This window comes from Benincasa hispida, chromosome 8, assembly GCF_009727055.1.
Source record: "Benincasa hispida cultivar B227 chromosome 8, ASM972705v1, whole genome shotgun sequence".
Lineage (NCBI taxonomy): Eukaryota > Viridiplantae > Streptophyta > Magnoliopsida > Cucurbitales > Cucurbitaceae > Benincasa > Benincasa hispida.
In genome coordinates, this window is record NC_052356.1 from 30,595,477 (window position 1) to 30,610,228 (window position 14,752).

A 14,752-nucleotide genomic window follows, 5' to 3' on the forward strand; every position below is an offset into this window, starting at 1 on the left:
CCTTAGCCCTTTGGCCCTTTTTTATGTTCCCACTACCACTAGGCCAACCCATGATGGTTATGGTCCGGTCAGAGACAGCTTTACAAAGTCATAGTTTGAATTTTCTTGTAGTAAATCAGAGACAGCTTTTGTATACTGTATAAAAAGGACCCCTTTTGTATCTCCTGAATATTTCATTCAACTAATGAAACCGTCCATTTAAAGGAAAAAAAACCATAAAATTTCAAATATGCAAATGAATGAACTTTAGAAGAAAGAATAGTCTCAGCAGATGGGGAACTGACTTCAGGATGTTCTCTCTCTTAGTACTTTCATTCCTCCGACTCTTGTATCCCTCATGCAAATTCAAATATAAAAATCTAATTTTGGGTGATGCTCCACCTCTCGTCATTTGAATATGCAAATGAATGAGCTCTTTTGTCTTTTAGTTGCGGAGGTTAGTTTTTTTATACCCTCGTATTCTTTCAACTTTTCTTAATAAAAGTACGGTTTCTCATAATATTAATTAAAAAAAATGTGGCTGCTTCAACTGGGGTCTGGATAAGGCTACCTGCTCTATCTCCTAAACTTCTTCAGTAGGCTTCTGATAGATTTGCCACCCTGATTTATACTACGATAGAGTAGGCTTCCTGTTTGCTGAAGCTACTAATTCAAGTTCTCAAGGAAGGTGAAGCCTTGAGGGAGTTTGGGTTTAGGCTTCCTTCGGACCTCAGGTTCTGGGACATGAAACTTTCTACCCAAGGGTTTGCAAAAGGAATTACAACAAAGGAGTTATTTCCCTCTAGAATCTTCCACAATTGTACACTGAAATTCCATCAAATTCAAAAAATTCCCTCAAGCCTTCTAATCCGCTATGGATTGCTTCTTAAATGTTAGAAGAATATGAACATCATGAAAATTTGTGTTGGTGAAACGGGATAAAATTTTAAATGAAGGTTGAGAAAAAAATTTGGGTAAGGAAAAACATGACTGATTTCAAGTTTGCAAAATACCTGGTGATAATTGAGATGATCTTTTTTCTGATGTCAAAATCTGAATGGCAAAATGCTGGTTGATGCCTGCAATCTGATACAAGCATACGATTAAAATTAGCAAAATATTGTACCACGCCTCAGCATTCCTAGCAAAATTTCAAAGTCCACACTATAGTAAAGTTGGTCATATACCCATCCAAGGTGCTGAAGAACCAATTCCTGATCAGATGACTCCTCAAGAATCTTTGATGCCTCTGCTGCAGCTGTTTCCTTACCAGATGTATCTACAATACTGTTATCCATAGTATCATCCATAGAAGAGTCCTTCAAAAGGCGAGATGGATAATTTCTTCCCAAGATACGCCAAATAGCAAGAGCCTTTGAGCTCATCCCTTTACTAGCATAAAGGAAAGCAAGTGTACGCAAATGTCCAGATTCCTCTAATAAAGTTTCCAACTCCTCCTGCACCGCCGATTGAAGTTGTCTGTTTTACAATGCATAGGACCACTAAGGTTCTGCAATTACCACATCCTCTAATAGGGTATTCGAAACCATATCTATCTTGAAGCCACAGTTAAAACAAATGAACTGTTCAAAGGATTAACAAATTAAAATTTTCTACCAGAATTTAGTTTGATGGCAACTTTTCCCATCCTCTTTGATTTGCCAAATCCAAATTATACAATTTCAAATACAGAATTTGCTCTTAAAAAAAATAAAATAAAATAAAATAAAAAATACAGAATTCGTTCACTTAGAGAAACCTCCATGTTTAGTCTTCCATATTAGGAAACTAAACTCTCAGTTTTTCTGTAGATACTCCGCTTTCTTCATTAACTTAGACGGGAAGGTTTTCATATAACCTCATTTGGTAGGAAGGGGACTCCTCATCCCTTTACCCATTTGGTTGTACCTTTCTTCTTGGTTGGTTTGGAATGAAGTGGTTTGTTTCTTGTTAAAAAGGGAAAAAGAAAGAAAGAAAGGACCGTGCTGAATCTATTTTCTAAGACAGCAAATATGTTGTCTCTCCAATGTACCAGTTTCTTTTATACTTGTGTTGTGCAGCATTAAAAAATGACTGTTGTGCTGAGAATTTTAAATAATAAACAAAAATTACTAAAAGGAGAAACTTTGCAAGAGAAGCCGGAACAAAATATATAATTCCATAAAAAAGGCAAAATATTCATTTTTAATGCAAGAAATTTTCTTATTGTTATTGTACATGTGTTACAAGAACATAGACTTTGGTCCCATCTGACAAAATCTCTTCGAATCTACCTTAATTTTCTTGTTTCCTAAACCCTTTTTTCTTTACGGAAAGAAACCACTCAATGAAAAAATGTACAAGGGCATAAAAAAATATGAACTAACCGAGGGAGTATTTTCTATTTGAGTAAAGAAACGAATTTCATTGAAAAATGAAAAGGAGCTTAAAATGCTCCCTTCACCAAAATGTTACAAGAAAAGACGCCAATCAAAAATCAAAGAAGGAAGACTATAATCTCGAAATGGGTGCTTATGCTTAAGCCAGTAAGAACATACAAAACAAAAGGAGCATTATTACGGGTTAAAAACAGTTTTTTACCACTCTTTAAAATTAAATCACTCTTTACCTTTTTCTAAATTTGATAGAATACATTGAGAAAAAAAATGAAAGAATACAAGGGCATACAAAAAACAAACCCACCATAACACCCCTTCTAAAGGAAGGGATTCCAACTAGATAGGATGTTACCAAGAGAATAATTACAAAAAAAACTTCAATACCGAAGCCCAAAATGACACATGAAATCTTACTAAGGACCAAACATTGTAAGGGCCCCTATCCCTATCTCTAAACACTCTATTGTTCCTCCCTCCCCCCAACACACACACACACACACCGAAAACAGTCTCTCTCTGAAAGGCAAATGGAGGAGGAACTCCCTGATCATTGCACGAATATCCCTATGACTAGCAATCTGAACATCAAACTCCTGCAGGAAGCAACTCCACACGACCTTCGCATATTGGCAATCCCAAAGGAGATGATCAGCCTTCACTAGGACTAAGACTCCAAATACGAATATCCCCCCTCCCATCCCTAAAAGTACACTCCTTCGATAAAGAAGAGAGACGACCTCCGTCATTTCCCTGTTGGACAAATGATGGCAGAACCCCAAAGAAAAAGACAAAGAATTCCCAGACCAAATCAAGAAATCAAAGGTCGGGCAATTTTTTAAGACAAATGATAAAGGTGAGAAAAAGCAATGCATAGAGGGTTATCCCCCACCCACTAATCTTTCCAGAAATACGTATCTTTGCCATCCCCCACAATACAACGGACCAAATGAGAAAGAGAGGGAAACTCAAGCGAAATATTTTTCCACGGATTTCAGTGTGTGCCTTTAATCCCTTTTGCCACCCAATCAAAAGGATGGTGGCCATGCTTACTCGCAATGATCCTATGCCACAAGGATTTAGGCTCAAGGGCAAAACACCAGAGCCACTTGGTCAACAAAGCTTTGTTTTGAAACTTAAATTACCAATCTCCAACTGGTGTATACCAAATGAGAGAAATTTTTTATTGATAAAATAGTGTCTAAATAAGAAGATAATCTCTCTATTTATAGAGAATTGAAAAGTAAACTAATCCTAATCCTAATTAATAAAAGAAACTAATTCTAATCCTAATAAACCAAAGAAACTAATCCTAATTCTAATCAATCATGGAAAATAATCTCAATCCTAATTAATTAAAGATTTGACCATAATACCATAATTTACCCTAATCCTACTAAATAACTCGTCCAAAACAAAAAGAAAAAAAAACAACTCGTCCTCGAGTTCTAAAACAAAAATAAAAGTAAAAGTTAAAAATAAAAAATAAAAAAAAATCCAAGTGACAGTGAAAATTCTCGTCCTCGAGTATGAGGTGATAAAGTGAAGCTTCCTTCTCTTGGCTCATTGAGTGTGATCGACTCAACTTAAAATTCTCTGCGTAAAATTTCCCAAATCCAAATTGGAATTAAGATCCAAGTAAAAATTAAAATCTTGCTCCACAAAAATCTTTTCAAATTGAAATGTGGATGGACTTTTGAATAATTAAGGTAGGAAGCTTTGTTTGAGTAGCCCATTAGGCCCAAAGTGGAAGAGAGGCCCATTAAAGTCATCAAATTGTCAAAACTAATTAGGGTTTTTGTTAAAATTACCATAATTGCCCCTCTCTTGAACTTGCTTTCTTCTTCAGTGTGAAAGTGCAAAGCATCCATAGCCACCACCCTTGTTTTTCCTTCTTCCATCTTTGTCGGTGAGTCCTCCGATAAAGCTTTCACGGCAAACTCCTCCACCTCCAACGAAGCTTCGACAACCGGCGATGACTCTTGCTTCTACTCAACCTCATCCAACGACGTTTCTGCTTTTGAAACGATAAGCTCCTTCGAAAATGTTGCGGCCACGATTGGTAACTTCTCCCTCCGGCAAATCGGTTTCCGATGCCAAAGCAGTGGTTTCTTTTTCATCTCTGACTCTCTCGTTTCTTCGTTTTCTCTGATTTCTTCTACATTACCTAATCCAGAAAGTCCTAATTGACATGATCATAAGTCTTTTCAAAGTCAAGTTTAAAAACAACTCCCCTTCTCATTCGCTCGACAATCCTCAATGGCTTCATTGGTAATAAGGGCCCGGTCAAGAACCTGCCTCTCCACCAAGAAAACTCCTTGCGCCTCAGAAATAGTTGAGGGCAAAACTTTCCTTAAACGATTAGTAAGAGCCTTAGCCAAGATCTTATAGATGATGGTTATGAGACTAATGGGCCTAAATTCCTTAACCCTACAAGCATTCCCCTTTTTAGGTATAAGACATACAAAGGTTTCCACTATAGAACGGTTCAAAATGTCTCTCTCAAAAAACTCTTTAAAAGTTCCACCCAAATCACCCTTAATGAGCTTCCAATTATCTTGGAAAAAACCGTCCGAGCCCGGGGACTTGTTCCTGTCACTCCCAAAGACCGCCTTCTTGATTTCCTCCAAAGTAAAAGAGAGCACCAACTCCTCATCCTCCATAGTCAAAATGAGACACCAATTAATATCTTGCACAAACGGCTTCTCCAGAACAACCGAACTATAAAGATTGGAAAAAGCCAAAAAAACCTCCTCCTCAACCTCCTTGTCATTTCGAGTGCGCAACCCATTCTCCAAAAATCAAAGGGCCAATACAGTTCTTATTCCTTCTTCCACTAGCCACTTTATGGAAGAAGGCAGTGTTGCAATCTCCATCCTTAGCCCATTTGATTTTAGTCTTTTGGCCCCAACTAATACTCTCTTTTCTAATCAAGTCTACAAATTCCCCTTTTAACACATCCCTCTCCCCTTTCAAAGCACTATCCAAATGGCCTTCCAACTCCAAAACATCTATCTCCTCAATTCTAATAAGGATCTCTTTCTTTCTGATCTTGACATCTTGAAAAAATTCTCTATTCCAAACTCTCAGATTTCCTTTTAGAGCCCTTAACTTCCCCCATAAAATGATAACCTTCCCCACTTCCCTTGAATCGGAGTATTCCACCAAGATGGAATATTAGCTTAAAAGATGGATGGTCTAACCACATATTCTCAAAGCAGAAGGGATTTGGACCCCAAATCTGGGATCCTAGGCCAGAGTGATTGGCCAATGATCTGACGTAACTCTTGGCCCCCTTGTCTGTCTAGGACTACTGAACCTATCAATCCAATCCTTAAACAATAAGAACCTATCAATTCTTGTTGCAGCCCTACAGTTAGCCCACGTATACTTCCCGTTGACCAAAGAAGTGTCAAACAAGCTACTCTCATCAATAAATTTATTAAACGCTCTCATGGAGCTAGTGATCCTACCACCTGAAGCCATCTCCACGGGAGAACGAATAACATTAAAGTCCCCAGCCACACACCATCTAGGACCACAGTAGCCAAAAAGGATCCCCAACTCCTCCCAAAAAGCTTCCCTCCCTCTTTACCTTTCATCCAATCAACTAGAAGTTCTTTGAAAAAAAAAATTATAAGAAACAATTTCATTTATGCATGAAATTCACAAAAAAAAAGGAAAAAAAAGAGAGGGAGGGGGGAGAGCCCCAATCCAGCGGAGCTACAATAAACTAAAAGTTTCTCATTTCCTATTAAAAACAAACTGTGTATGGGGCAGGATCAATGGGTCATGACTCGTGAGTGCTGAGAAGCTGTAGGTAATAGTTGGAATTCTTATTTCTTGGTGGGGAAAACAGTACAAGAATAAGTAACATCTTATTGAAAGGCCCCATTCAAATTATTTGATAGTGAAACAACTACATAATTAACATCGTAAGAAGAGGTGTATCTTTCAGATAAAAGGTGCAGAACTAGAACCATCCATACAATAATTGGGGGAATAACCAAGTGCCGATTAGCAAAATGTTTTTCCCGTGTCCATGTTCACATAGTAGAAAAGATAATACAGCATACAGAAAATGTCGTTCTTAAATACAGCCATGCATAACATAAGAAGTAAAAATACGAAGGAACACATGTACACGTTATTATCAAAAGGTAAACACAATAAAAGAGAACTGCATACCACAACGCAACTGTTTGCTGAAGATGCCAGTTTTTCCATCTTGTCAATAGAATTTAAAGTTCTATACAGGCACATTAAAAGAGTGTCAACTCCCTCTCTAACGGCTGATGTCAATTCTTTTTGGCGGGAAGCCTCTAAGTACCTATATTGACAGATAGAGATATTAAATTTTAGAGAGAGAGAGAGAGAGAGAGGCAAAACTTATTACTGAATTTTCAAAAGGTAATGGCCATTGTTATATTGACTATATTAACAACAGAAGATACTGCTACTAACCATGGAGATGAAAATTTTGATAAATATTGAGAAGTATGCTACAGCAATGAAAATTTAAGGTTTTTTCCTTCAGATGTTTTCCCTTTTTTTAAAAAAAAAAAAAAAACAAGACAGAAGCATTCCTCTTCTGGTATTCTAAATTAACCCCGGTATCCCTTAGGAATATTGATTCGTGGGAAAGCCTAGAATCATATGGAGAAATGCTGCGAGACACTATTATCATTCATTGTGCTAAAAATAAACAAGATCTCTTTTTAAGTTAAATACAGGAATTAGAAAGAAGAAAACTAAGCCATTCTATTTTTTAAAATTAAGCTTATAATCACAACTTCCACCTATTTAAACATGTTTTCCAAAACCAAGCAACATTTTGAAAATTAAAAAAAAAAAAATAAATAAATAAATTTTGAAAACTTGATTTATTTTTTAAATTCGGCTTTAGAATTGAAATATGTGTTGTAATAAATGTGGAAAACTTACCAAAAAAACAAAGTGTATGAAATCAAGCATGATTTTCAAAAACATAAAACTAAAAACAAAATGGTTATCCCAAAAATAGCACCATCCTCTTCACATTTTGCTCCGAGAAGAAAATAAATTAAATACAGAAAAAATCCACACTACTAAAAATATCTAAAAAATTATTACCTAAAAAGATCAATAAATAAGATATAAATACCTGATAATATGTTTTACGGCTGACTCCAACAAATCTGACCTACTTGGTGGATTCAAGAGAAAATCATCATTTACGGCAGTTTCTACTCCTACTTTTTTAAGAAATGTGGCTCTTTGGATGGCAAGCAAGCCATCATCTATAACATCTTCAAATGGAGCAGGGGGAGGATGCATTGCCCAGTACCGATTTCTGGGAATCTAAAAATTTGAAATTTAAACATTAGAACTACAATATTGAAACTGTGTACTCTTTTTTGGAGAAAAGACACAAATAAATAATTGAAACTAATTTGAGCTCTCCAATTCTGCAGCTAGAAATAAAATGGACACCCAAAATTTTCGCACTTAGAATACAAGGTAACAAAAGAATTACCAAAATCTAGATTTTAAAAATTAAATACTTCTATGGAATTGAGAAAGTTTTGCTTCTATGAAAAACACATACAAAAGAGTAATATTAAATGATACACATACAAAAGCCAGAATTCTCACACCAGTCACATGTAAAACTTTACCCCTACCATTGTCAACATCCTCATTTTTCTCTTTCAAATTCTCCAGTTCCTTTTCAAGTGGCCCAACATAAAAGTTGAGTTGCAGAATATTTTTCCAATAAGTTTTTTTTTTTTTTTTTTTTTTTTTTTACGGGATCAACAGCATCAAGTTATTGACCAATATACATGATGCAAGAAAATTAAAAATTAAAACAAAGAGAAAGTACCAGTAGGGACCAACGATTTGGGTCCTTCATCACAAAGGGAAATATTTCAGAAGGCTGCATTGTCTCAGATTGCAAAAAGTGATTTACGGCTTCCTCAAATCGCAAGTCAAAAAGCAAAAGAAATCCAATTTGAGCATGAACAAAGTATAGCATATCCTTGGACATTTCACCTGCACGTTCAAGGTCCTCAGCCAAAGAGATGGCTTCCTTAAAGTTCTTCCTTCTCAGCAGATCTTTAATTTGTTCATCACAAGGCAATTTTTGATAGCACATAACCTGAAGGTTATCAACCCAAGCAACAAAAGTTAACAGCAATGTTACATAACAATATAGAACTAGCTGAGCATTTAGAAACTGTTAAATGAACATCAGCCATGAAGCTATTACATATATTCTTCCATGCTATGCATTATCGGTAGACATCGCATTATAATAAAACAGAAAAGAGAACCATATGCCTCACACACACAGTTTCTTATGGATCATAATATTTATAGTGGTTCCATCGCTCCATCTTCAACAACCCCAAAAGCCTCGGCTTCACCCTCAATTCAGTGTTCGGTCAGCTCCAAAAAGCCAGGATTCCTTCATTTCCAAAACACCCTCTTATTACCAGGTCAGAAAATCCAACCTCTCTCCCCCCTTCCAACCCGGCTGGGCCATTACTGAAAGGAACTCCCAATTTTCCCCCAAAACCTCTAGCAATCATACAGAAGGATTGCCCTCCTGATTCCCCGTTCAGTATTAGTACTGAGGAAAATGATTGGTTCAACAATTCAGAAGATCAAGAAGAGCCAAATACGGAAGCACCCTTGCTTGTTGACCTAAATACTCTGTTTCAAACAGAGGAGGACCTTATTTCTGAGTTAAAAGCCCTCAGCCCTGCCCATCCAACCCCCCCTTCAACCCCTTCTGACCTCCCAGCACATCTACTGAGCATAGTCAATGATTGCAGCCTAATACTGGACTAATCTTCGGTTGGCACTGAACCCAGTTTTCGAAAAAATGAAGATAGTATCCTGGAATACAAGAAGCCTCAAAGATAGTAATAAAAGGTTGGCCCTTAAACGATTCTTAAAGAGAATTAACCCCTCAATAGTGCTAATTCAAGAATCCAAAAAAGAAAATTTTGATGCAAGTTTTATTAAATCTATATGGAGTTCCAAAGATGTTGGATGGGAATTTGTTGAATCTTTTAGTGCTTCTGGCAGGTTGTTGACAATGTGGGACACAAATTTGATTTCAGTAGTAGAAACCCTCAAAGGTGGTTACTCTCTTTCAATAAAATGCACCACTACTTGTAAAAAGACTTGTTGGGTCACTAATGTATATGGGCCAACCGATTACAAAGAAAGAAAATTTGTGTGGGAAGAACTACTTTCCTTGGTAGCTTACTGTGAAGAGGCATGGTGTATGGGTGGTGATTTTAATATCACAAGATGGGCACATGAGAGATTCCCCTTGGGTCGAAGTACTAGAGGTATGAGAAAATTTAATAAGTTCATTGAACAAGCATAGCTCATGGAAATCTGGTTGAGTAATGGGAACTTTACTTGGTCAAGGGAAGGTATCACTGTTTCAAGATCCTTACTAGACTGTTTTTTCATATCAAAAGAATGAGATGAGTTATTTGAAAATTCTAGAACCAATAGACAAGCCCGAATTTTTTCAGATCACTACCCAATTTTACTAAAAGTCGGTTCTTTCAGCTGGGGTCCCTCACCTTTCAGGTTTTATAATAACTGGTTACTCAACAAAGATTGCACCCAAATTATAGAGAAAGCATGAGTTGACAGTAAAGTGCACGGATGGGCTGGTTTTGTACTAAATCAGAAGCTGAAAGAAGTGAAAACAGCAGTAAAAAAGTGGCATCACAGCAATAAGGAAGAACTAAAACAGAAAGAGGAGAGGTTACTGGCAAAAATAGAAAAATGGGACACTCTTGCCGAGATTTCCCCTCTTTCCAGCAATGACTATGCAGTTTGGTCTTCATCAAAATCAGAACTCATGGCCTTATATAGGTGGGAAGAAATCAACCTATTGCAAAAAAGTAAGTTAAATTGGCTCAAGCAGGGAGATGAGAATACAAGCTTTTTCCACAGATTCTTAGCAGGAAAAAAGGGGATAAACTTTATAAATGAGTTAGTTGATGAGCAAGGAGTGCCAACAAAGTCAAGTGCAGAAATTGAAAGCCTAATAATCAATTATTACAGCAGTCTTTTTCTAAAATCCCCAGGGCAGAAGCATCTTCCATTAAACCTAGACTGGCCTTGTGTGAATTTGAATCAGAATCTCCTCCTGCAAAATAATTTTTCAGCCACAGAAATCTTCTCAGCCATAAAAACCCTTGGCAAAAGCAAAGCCCCAAGCCCCGATGGCTTCACCTCAGAATTCTTGCTGAAATTTTGGTCTATTCTAAAGTCAAGATTTCAAGATACCTTTAATGACTTCTACAAGAATGGCAAGATCAATGCTTGTATAAAAGAGAACTTCATATGCTTAATTCAAAAGAAGAAAGTAGCCATCAAGGTCGGTGATTACAGACCCATTAGCTTAACCTCCTTAATATACAAAGTCATTGCTAAGGTGCTAGCTGAGAGATTGAAAGGGATTATACCCAGCATTATTGCTCCCTCCCAATGTGCATTCATAGAAGGAAGACAAATTTTGGATCCCATCCTTATAGCCAATGAAGCGGTTGAAGAGTATAGACCAAAAAAGAAGGGATGGATCCTTAAACTTGATATGGAGAAAGCTTTTGACCGAGTTGATTGGGATTTTCTAGAAAAAGTGCTACGGGCCAAAAACTTCAATCAGAAATGGATAGAATGGATCTTGGGATGTGTCAAAAACCCACTTTACTCGATCTTCATTAATGGGAGACCAAGGGGAAGAGTGGTTGCTTCAAGAGGGCTAAGGCAAGGTGATCCCCTCTCCCCTTTCCTTTATCTTCTAGTCAGCGAAGTATTGAGTGCTTTAATTTCCAGACTCAACCAATCCGGCATTATTGGAGGTTTTTTAGTAGGTAAAGAGCAAGTTCAAGTCTCTATACTCCAATTCGCGGATGATACCTTACCGTTTTGCAAATATGACAGCTCTATGCTGTTAAACATACAGTGGAGCTTTTTGAATGGTGTTCAGGGCAAAAGGTAAATTGGGATAAATCAGCCCTTTATGGCATTAATGTGGACGACAGAGATCTCTATAATACAGCAACTTCTTTAAATGTTTCGGCTGACCATCTTCCTTTTTATTACCTAGGATTGCCGCTAGGGAGTTACTCGAAAAGAAACTCCTTTTGGCAGTCGGTCCTAGACAAAGTACAAGGCAAACTTGACAAATGGAGGAGATTTAATCTATCTAGGGGTGGAAGAGTCACTCTATGCACATCAGTCTTCTCAAACCTTCCAATTCATTACTTGGCCATCTTCCTTATGCCCGAAAAAGTAGTATCTAAAATGGAAAGGATAATACGAAGCTTCTTTTGGGAAGGCAACAAGGGCAGCAAGCAAAATCACTTGGTTAAATGGGAATTGGTTCAAAAACCTATAGCAGATGGTGGTCTAGGTCTCGGGAGTTTCAAATCTATGAACATTGCACTCCTTGCCAAATGGGGATGGTTTTCAATGAGGAAAACTCTCTTTGGGGAAAAGTTGTTAGAAGTATTCATGGTAAAGATGCATTTGATTGGCATACAACAGGAAAAGGTGGTTGAAGCTTGAAAAGTCCATAGATTAGCATCTCAAAGACTTGGCTTAAGGTAGAATCTTTGGCTACTTTCAAACTTGGTAATGACAGCCGAATTGCTTTCTGGTTAGACACCTGGGAAGGATCTTCCCCTTCAGCACCCTTTATCCAAGTTTATTATGCTTCCCAATGGCTCAATTGCCAATCATTGGGACAGTAGCATAGCCTCTTGGTCCATCACCTTCCGAAGGTTGCTCAAAGATGAAAAAGTATTGGCCTTCCAAGACTTGTTGAGGAAAATTGTAAGTAGAAGTCCTTCTCTCTCTTTTGATAAAAGAGTGTGATCCATCTCAACCACCGGCCTATACACCGTTAAATCCCTTAAAGTTCACCTAACACCATTCTCCCCTTTGGAAAAGCCCCTCTTCTCAGCTATTTGGAAAATAAAGAGTCCAAGAAGAGTCAACATTCTCATTTGGATTATGCTTTTCTGTCAACTGAATGTAGCCGAAGTTCTTCAAAGAAAGCAACCAGCATTCTCCCTTTCTCCCTCAGTTTGCCCGTTCTGTCTACAACATAGTGAGGACTCCCTTCACCTCTTCTTTACATGCCCCTATTCAGATTGGTGTTGGAAGAAACTGCTGTGTTTTTTCAACTTTTCATGGATCTTGTGCAATGACTTCAAAAGTAATGTGTCAACTCCTTGCTGGCCCCATTCTCCACAATTCCACCCGTCTGCTATGGTGTAATGCAATAAAAGCCCTATTGGCAGACCTTTGGTTTGAAAGAAATCAAAGGATTTTCCATAACAAAGCTACTAGATGCCAAGACCGCTTTGAAGCCGCCNTAAAAGCCCTATTGGCAGACCTTTGGTTTGAAAGAAATCAAAGGATTTTCCATAACAAAGCTACTAGATGCCAAGACCGCTTTGAAGCCGCCGGCCGTCAAGCCTCCTCCTGGTGCATCCTCTCCGACCCCTTCCTTGCCTACAGTCTTTCAGATTTCAACCTCAACTGGGGGCCTTCACCTCCATCCCCCCCTTTCTTCCACATTGAACTTTTTATTTACTTCCTTAAGTTTTAGGCCACTGTTTTGGCTTTATTATTAGATTTTTATTTTCGATTGTTCTTTGGTTATTGTCCCCTCATTTTGTAATCTTGTTAATGTCTCTTCTAGTTACGAGTTTGAATTGGAAGTGACGAGGGTGCTAAGGGAGTGTCAACCTAGTTGAGACGTCCGGGTGCACCTCCTGGTCCTTTTAGAAGCACTTGTATTTCCGTTTTGCTCATTGTATAACTCTCTTGTACTTTGAGCCTTAGCTCTTCTCTATTTATCAATATAATGAATCGTTTCCTTTTTTAAAAAAAAATGTGACAAGATAACTTGTGGAACTTCAAACTTCATGGCAGGAAAATTACATTTTAGGAAGATTGATTGGAGACAACTACCCCTGATAAGTCAGTTTCCGAGCGGCACTTTCAAATCAAAAGGTATTATATAAAGTGTTGGAATGACTGCATCCAGTATTGAAGTTGATTTAGATGAACTCGACTGATCAAGAGACGAGGGAACACATTAACCAAATGGATGTCTTCCACGGAAAAGACCACTAGCATATTCAATTGTGAAAGCTTGGAGAGGCATTTTATCTAGTATGTTTGGTTTTCAGTACCTTGATCTCAAACAAAACAAGTGCCCCATCCTCTATGTATATGAAAGATGCTCAAGAAAATCAAACATTTTGCTCAGTATTTTGCCACTGGTAGTTTGAATTTGGTTGAATCTAATCATGTGTTTTCCTAGCAATGCATCTCTACCCAAGTTGGTATGTGTTATGCTATAAAAGTAAGAACATGAAGGACCATTTTAATCATAGACCTTTCAGCAGTAAGTACTGGAAAAAGCTCTCAAACATTTTGGTGTCAACTAATGTCACTCAAGCTTGGTCCAAGATTTCTTAATTCCAATTACGCTTGGATAGAAGTTTATAAATATAGTTCCAATCTTGCAGGAGATTACTGTGGGTTGGCCTGGTGGGGCCAACGAAATGGTAAAAGACTCAAACGGTATAGGTTCAAGTCATGTTGGTCATCTATATAAAATTTAGACTCCTACGAATTACCTTGAAAATAAAATGTAATCAGCAGCATTAGTAGTAAAGTATACTTCAACTCCTCCCAAATTTCATTCATCCCATAAGACTAACAAACCTGCAGAAAGGTACTCCAATCAAGCAAAATAAGGCCTAACGAATAATTATATAAGGAATTCATCACCGATGCTTCGAGAGAAATATTGAATCTCACAAGAACCACACATCAAAAGTCTCCCTATCAACCCCTTGTGATTCTCCTATTTCTCTCCTCCAAATAACTCACAAGTCACAACAAAGTGCACAGCCCGACTTGCTATAAAAAACTTCCTTTCCCAGAATAATGGAACAACAAGAGCTCTTGTATCTCCAAGGATAGAGACAAATGCTTGAACATCTTTCTTGATTCTTTATCTTCTTTGGCGCTCACTTGGTGAAAATTTGTAAATTTTTTACCTACTTGTGCAACTATAAATAGCCTATCTTCTGTATGTGCGTCCTTTTTTAAATTTCCTTTGATAGGGGAGTTTTTCTCCCTCCTTTTCTAATTTCATCTCATCAATGGAATGCTCACCTAAAGTACGTATATTCTTTCCCTAATTCTACAAGATCTATGGCACTACTCGATATTTGTCTACAAATTGATCTGTTTTATGCAAAACAGCTAGAACATCTATTGATCTAGTGAGTTTCTTAATTCTTTTTGTGTTGTATTGTAACAGGCCTTCACATCGCGGGAAAAGATAAATTTTTCTT

The 14,752-nt window shown here is 37.5% G+C and overlaps 1 protein-coding gene across 4 annotated transcripts in view; it reads right to left on the reverse strand.

The window, feature by feature from the left end:
• LOC120082786 (vacuolar sorting protein 3) overlaps nucleotides 1-14,752 on the reverse strand; it is a 28,661-nt gene that overhangs the window by 12,534 nt on the left and 1,375 nt on the right. For all 4 annotated transcript variants that reach the window (XR_005483283.1, XR_005483284.1, XM_039038089.1 and 1 more), the window contains exons 2-6: nucleotides 8,218-8,493; nucleotides 7,498-7,694; nucleotides 6,543-6,684; nucleotides 1,167-1,436; nucleotides 993-1,065 (exon numbers count right to left, since the gene is read on the reverse strand). Coding sequence is in view for 2 of the 4 variants with exons in the window: in XM_039038089.1 (XP_038894017.1) it covers nucleotides 993-1,065; nucleotides 1,167-1,436; nucleotides 6,543-6,684; nucleotides 7,498-7,694; nucleotides 8,218-8,493 (958 nt within the window). In the remaining 2 variants the exon portion in view is untranslated. The remainder of the gene's footprint in view (nucleotides 1-992; nucleotides 1,066-1,166; nucleotides 1,437-6,542; nucleotides 6,685-7,497; nucleotides 7,695-8,217; nucleotides 8,494-14,752) is intronic.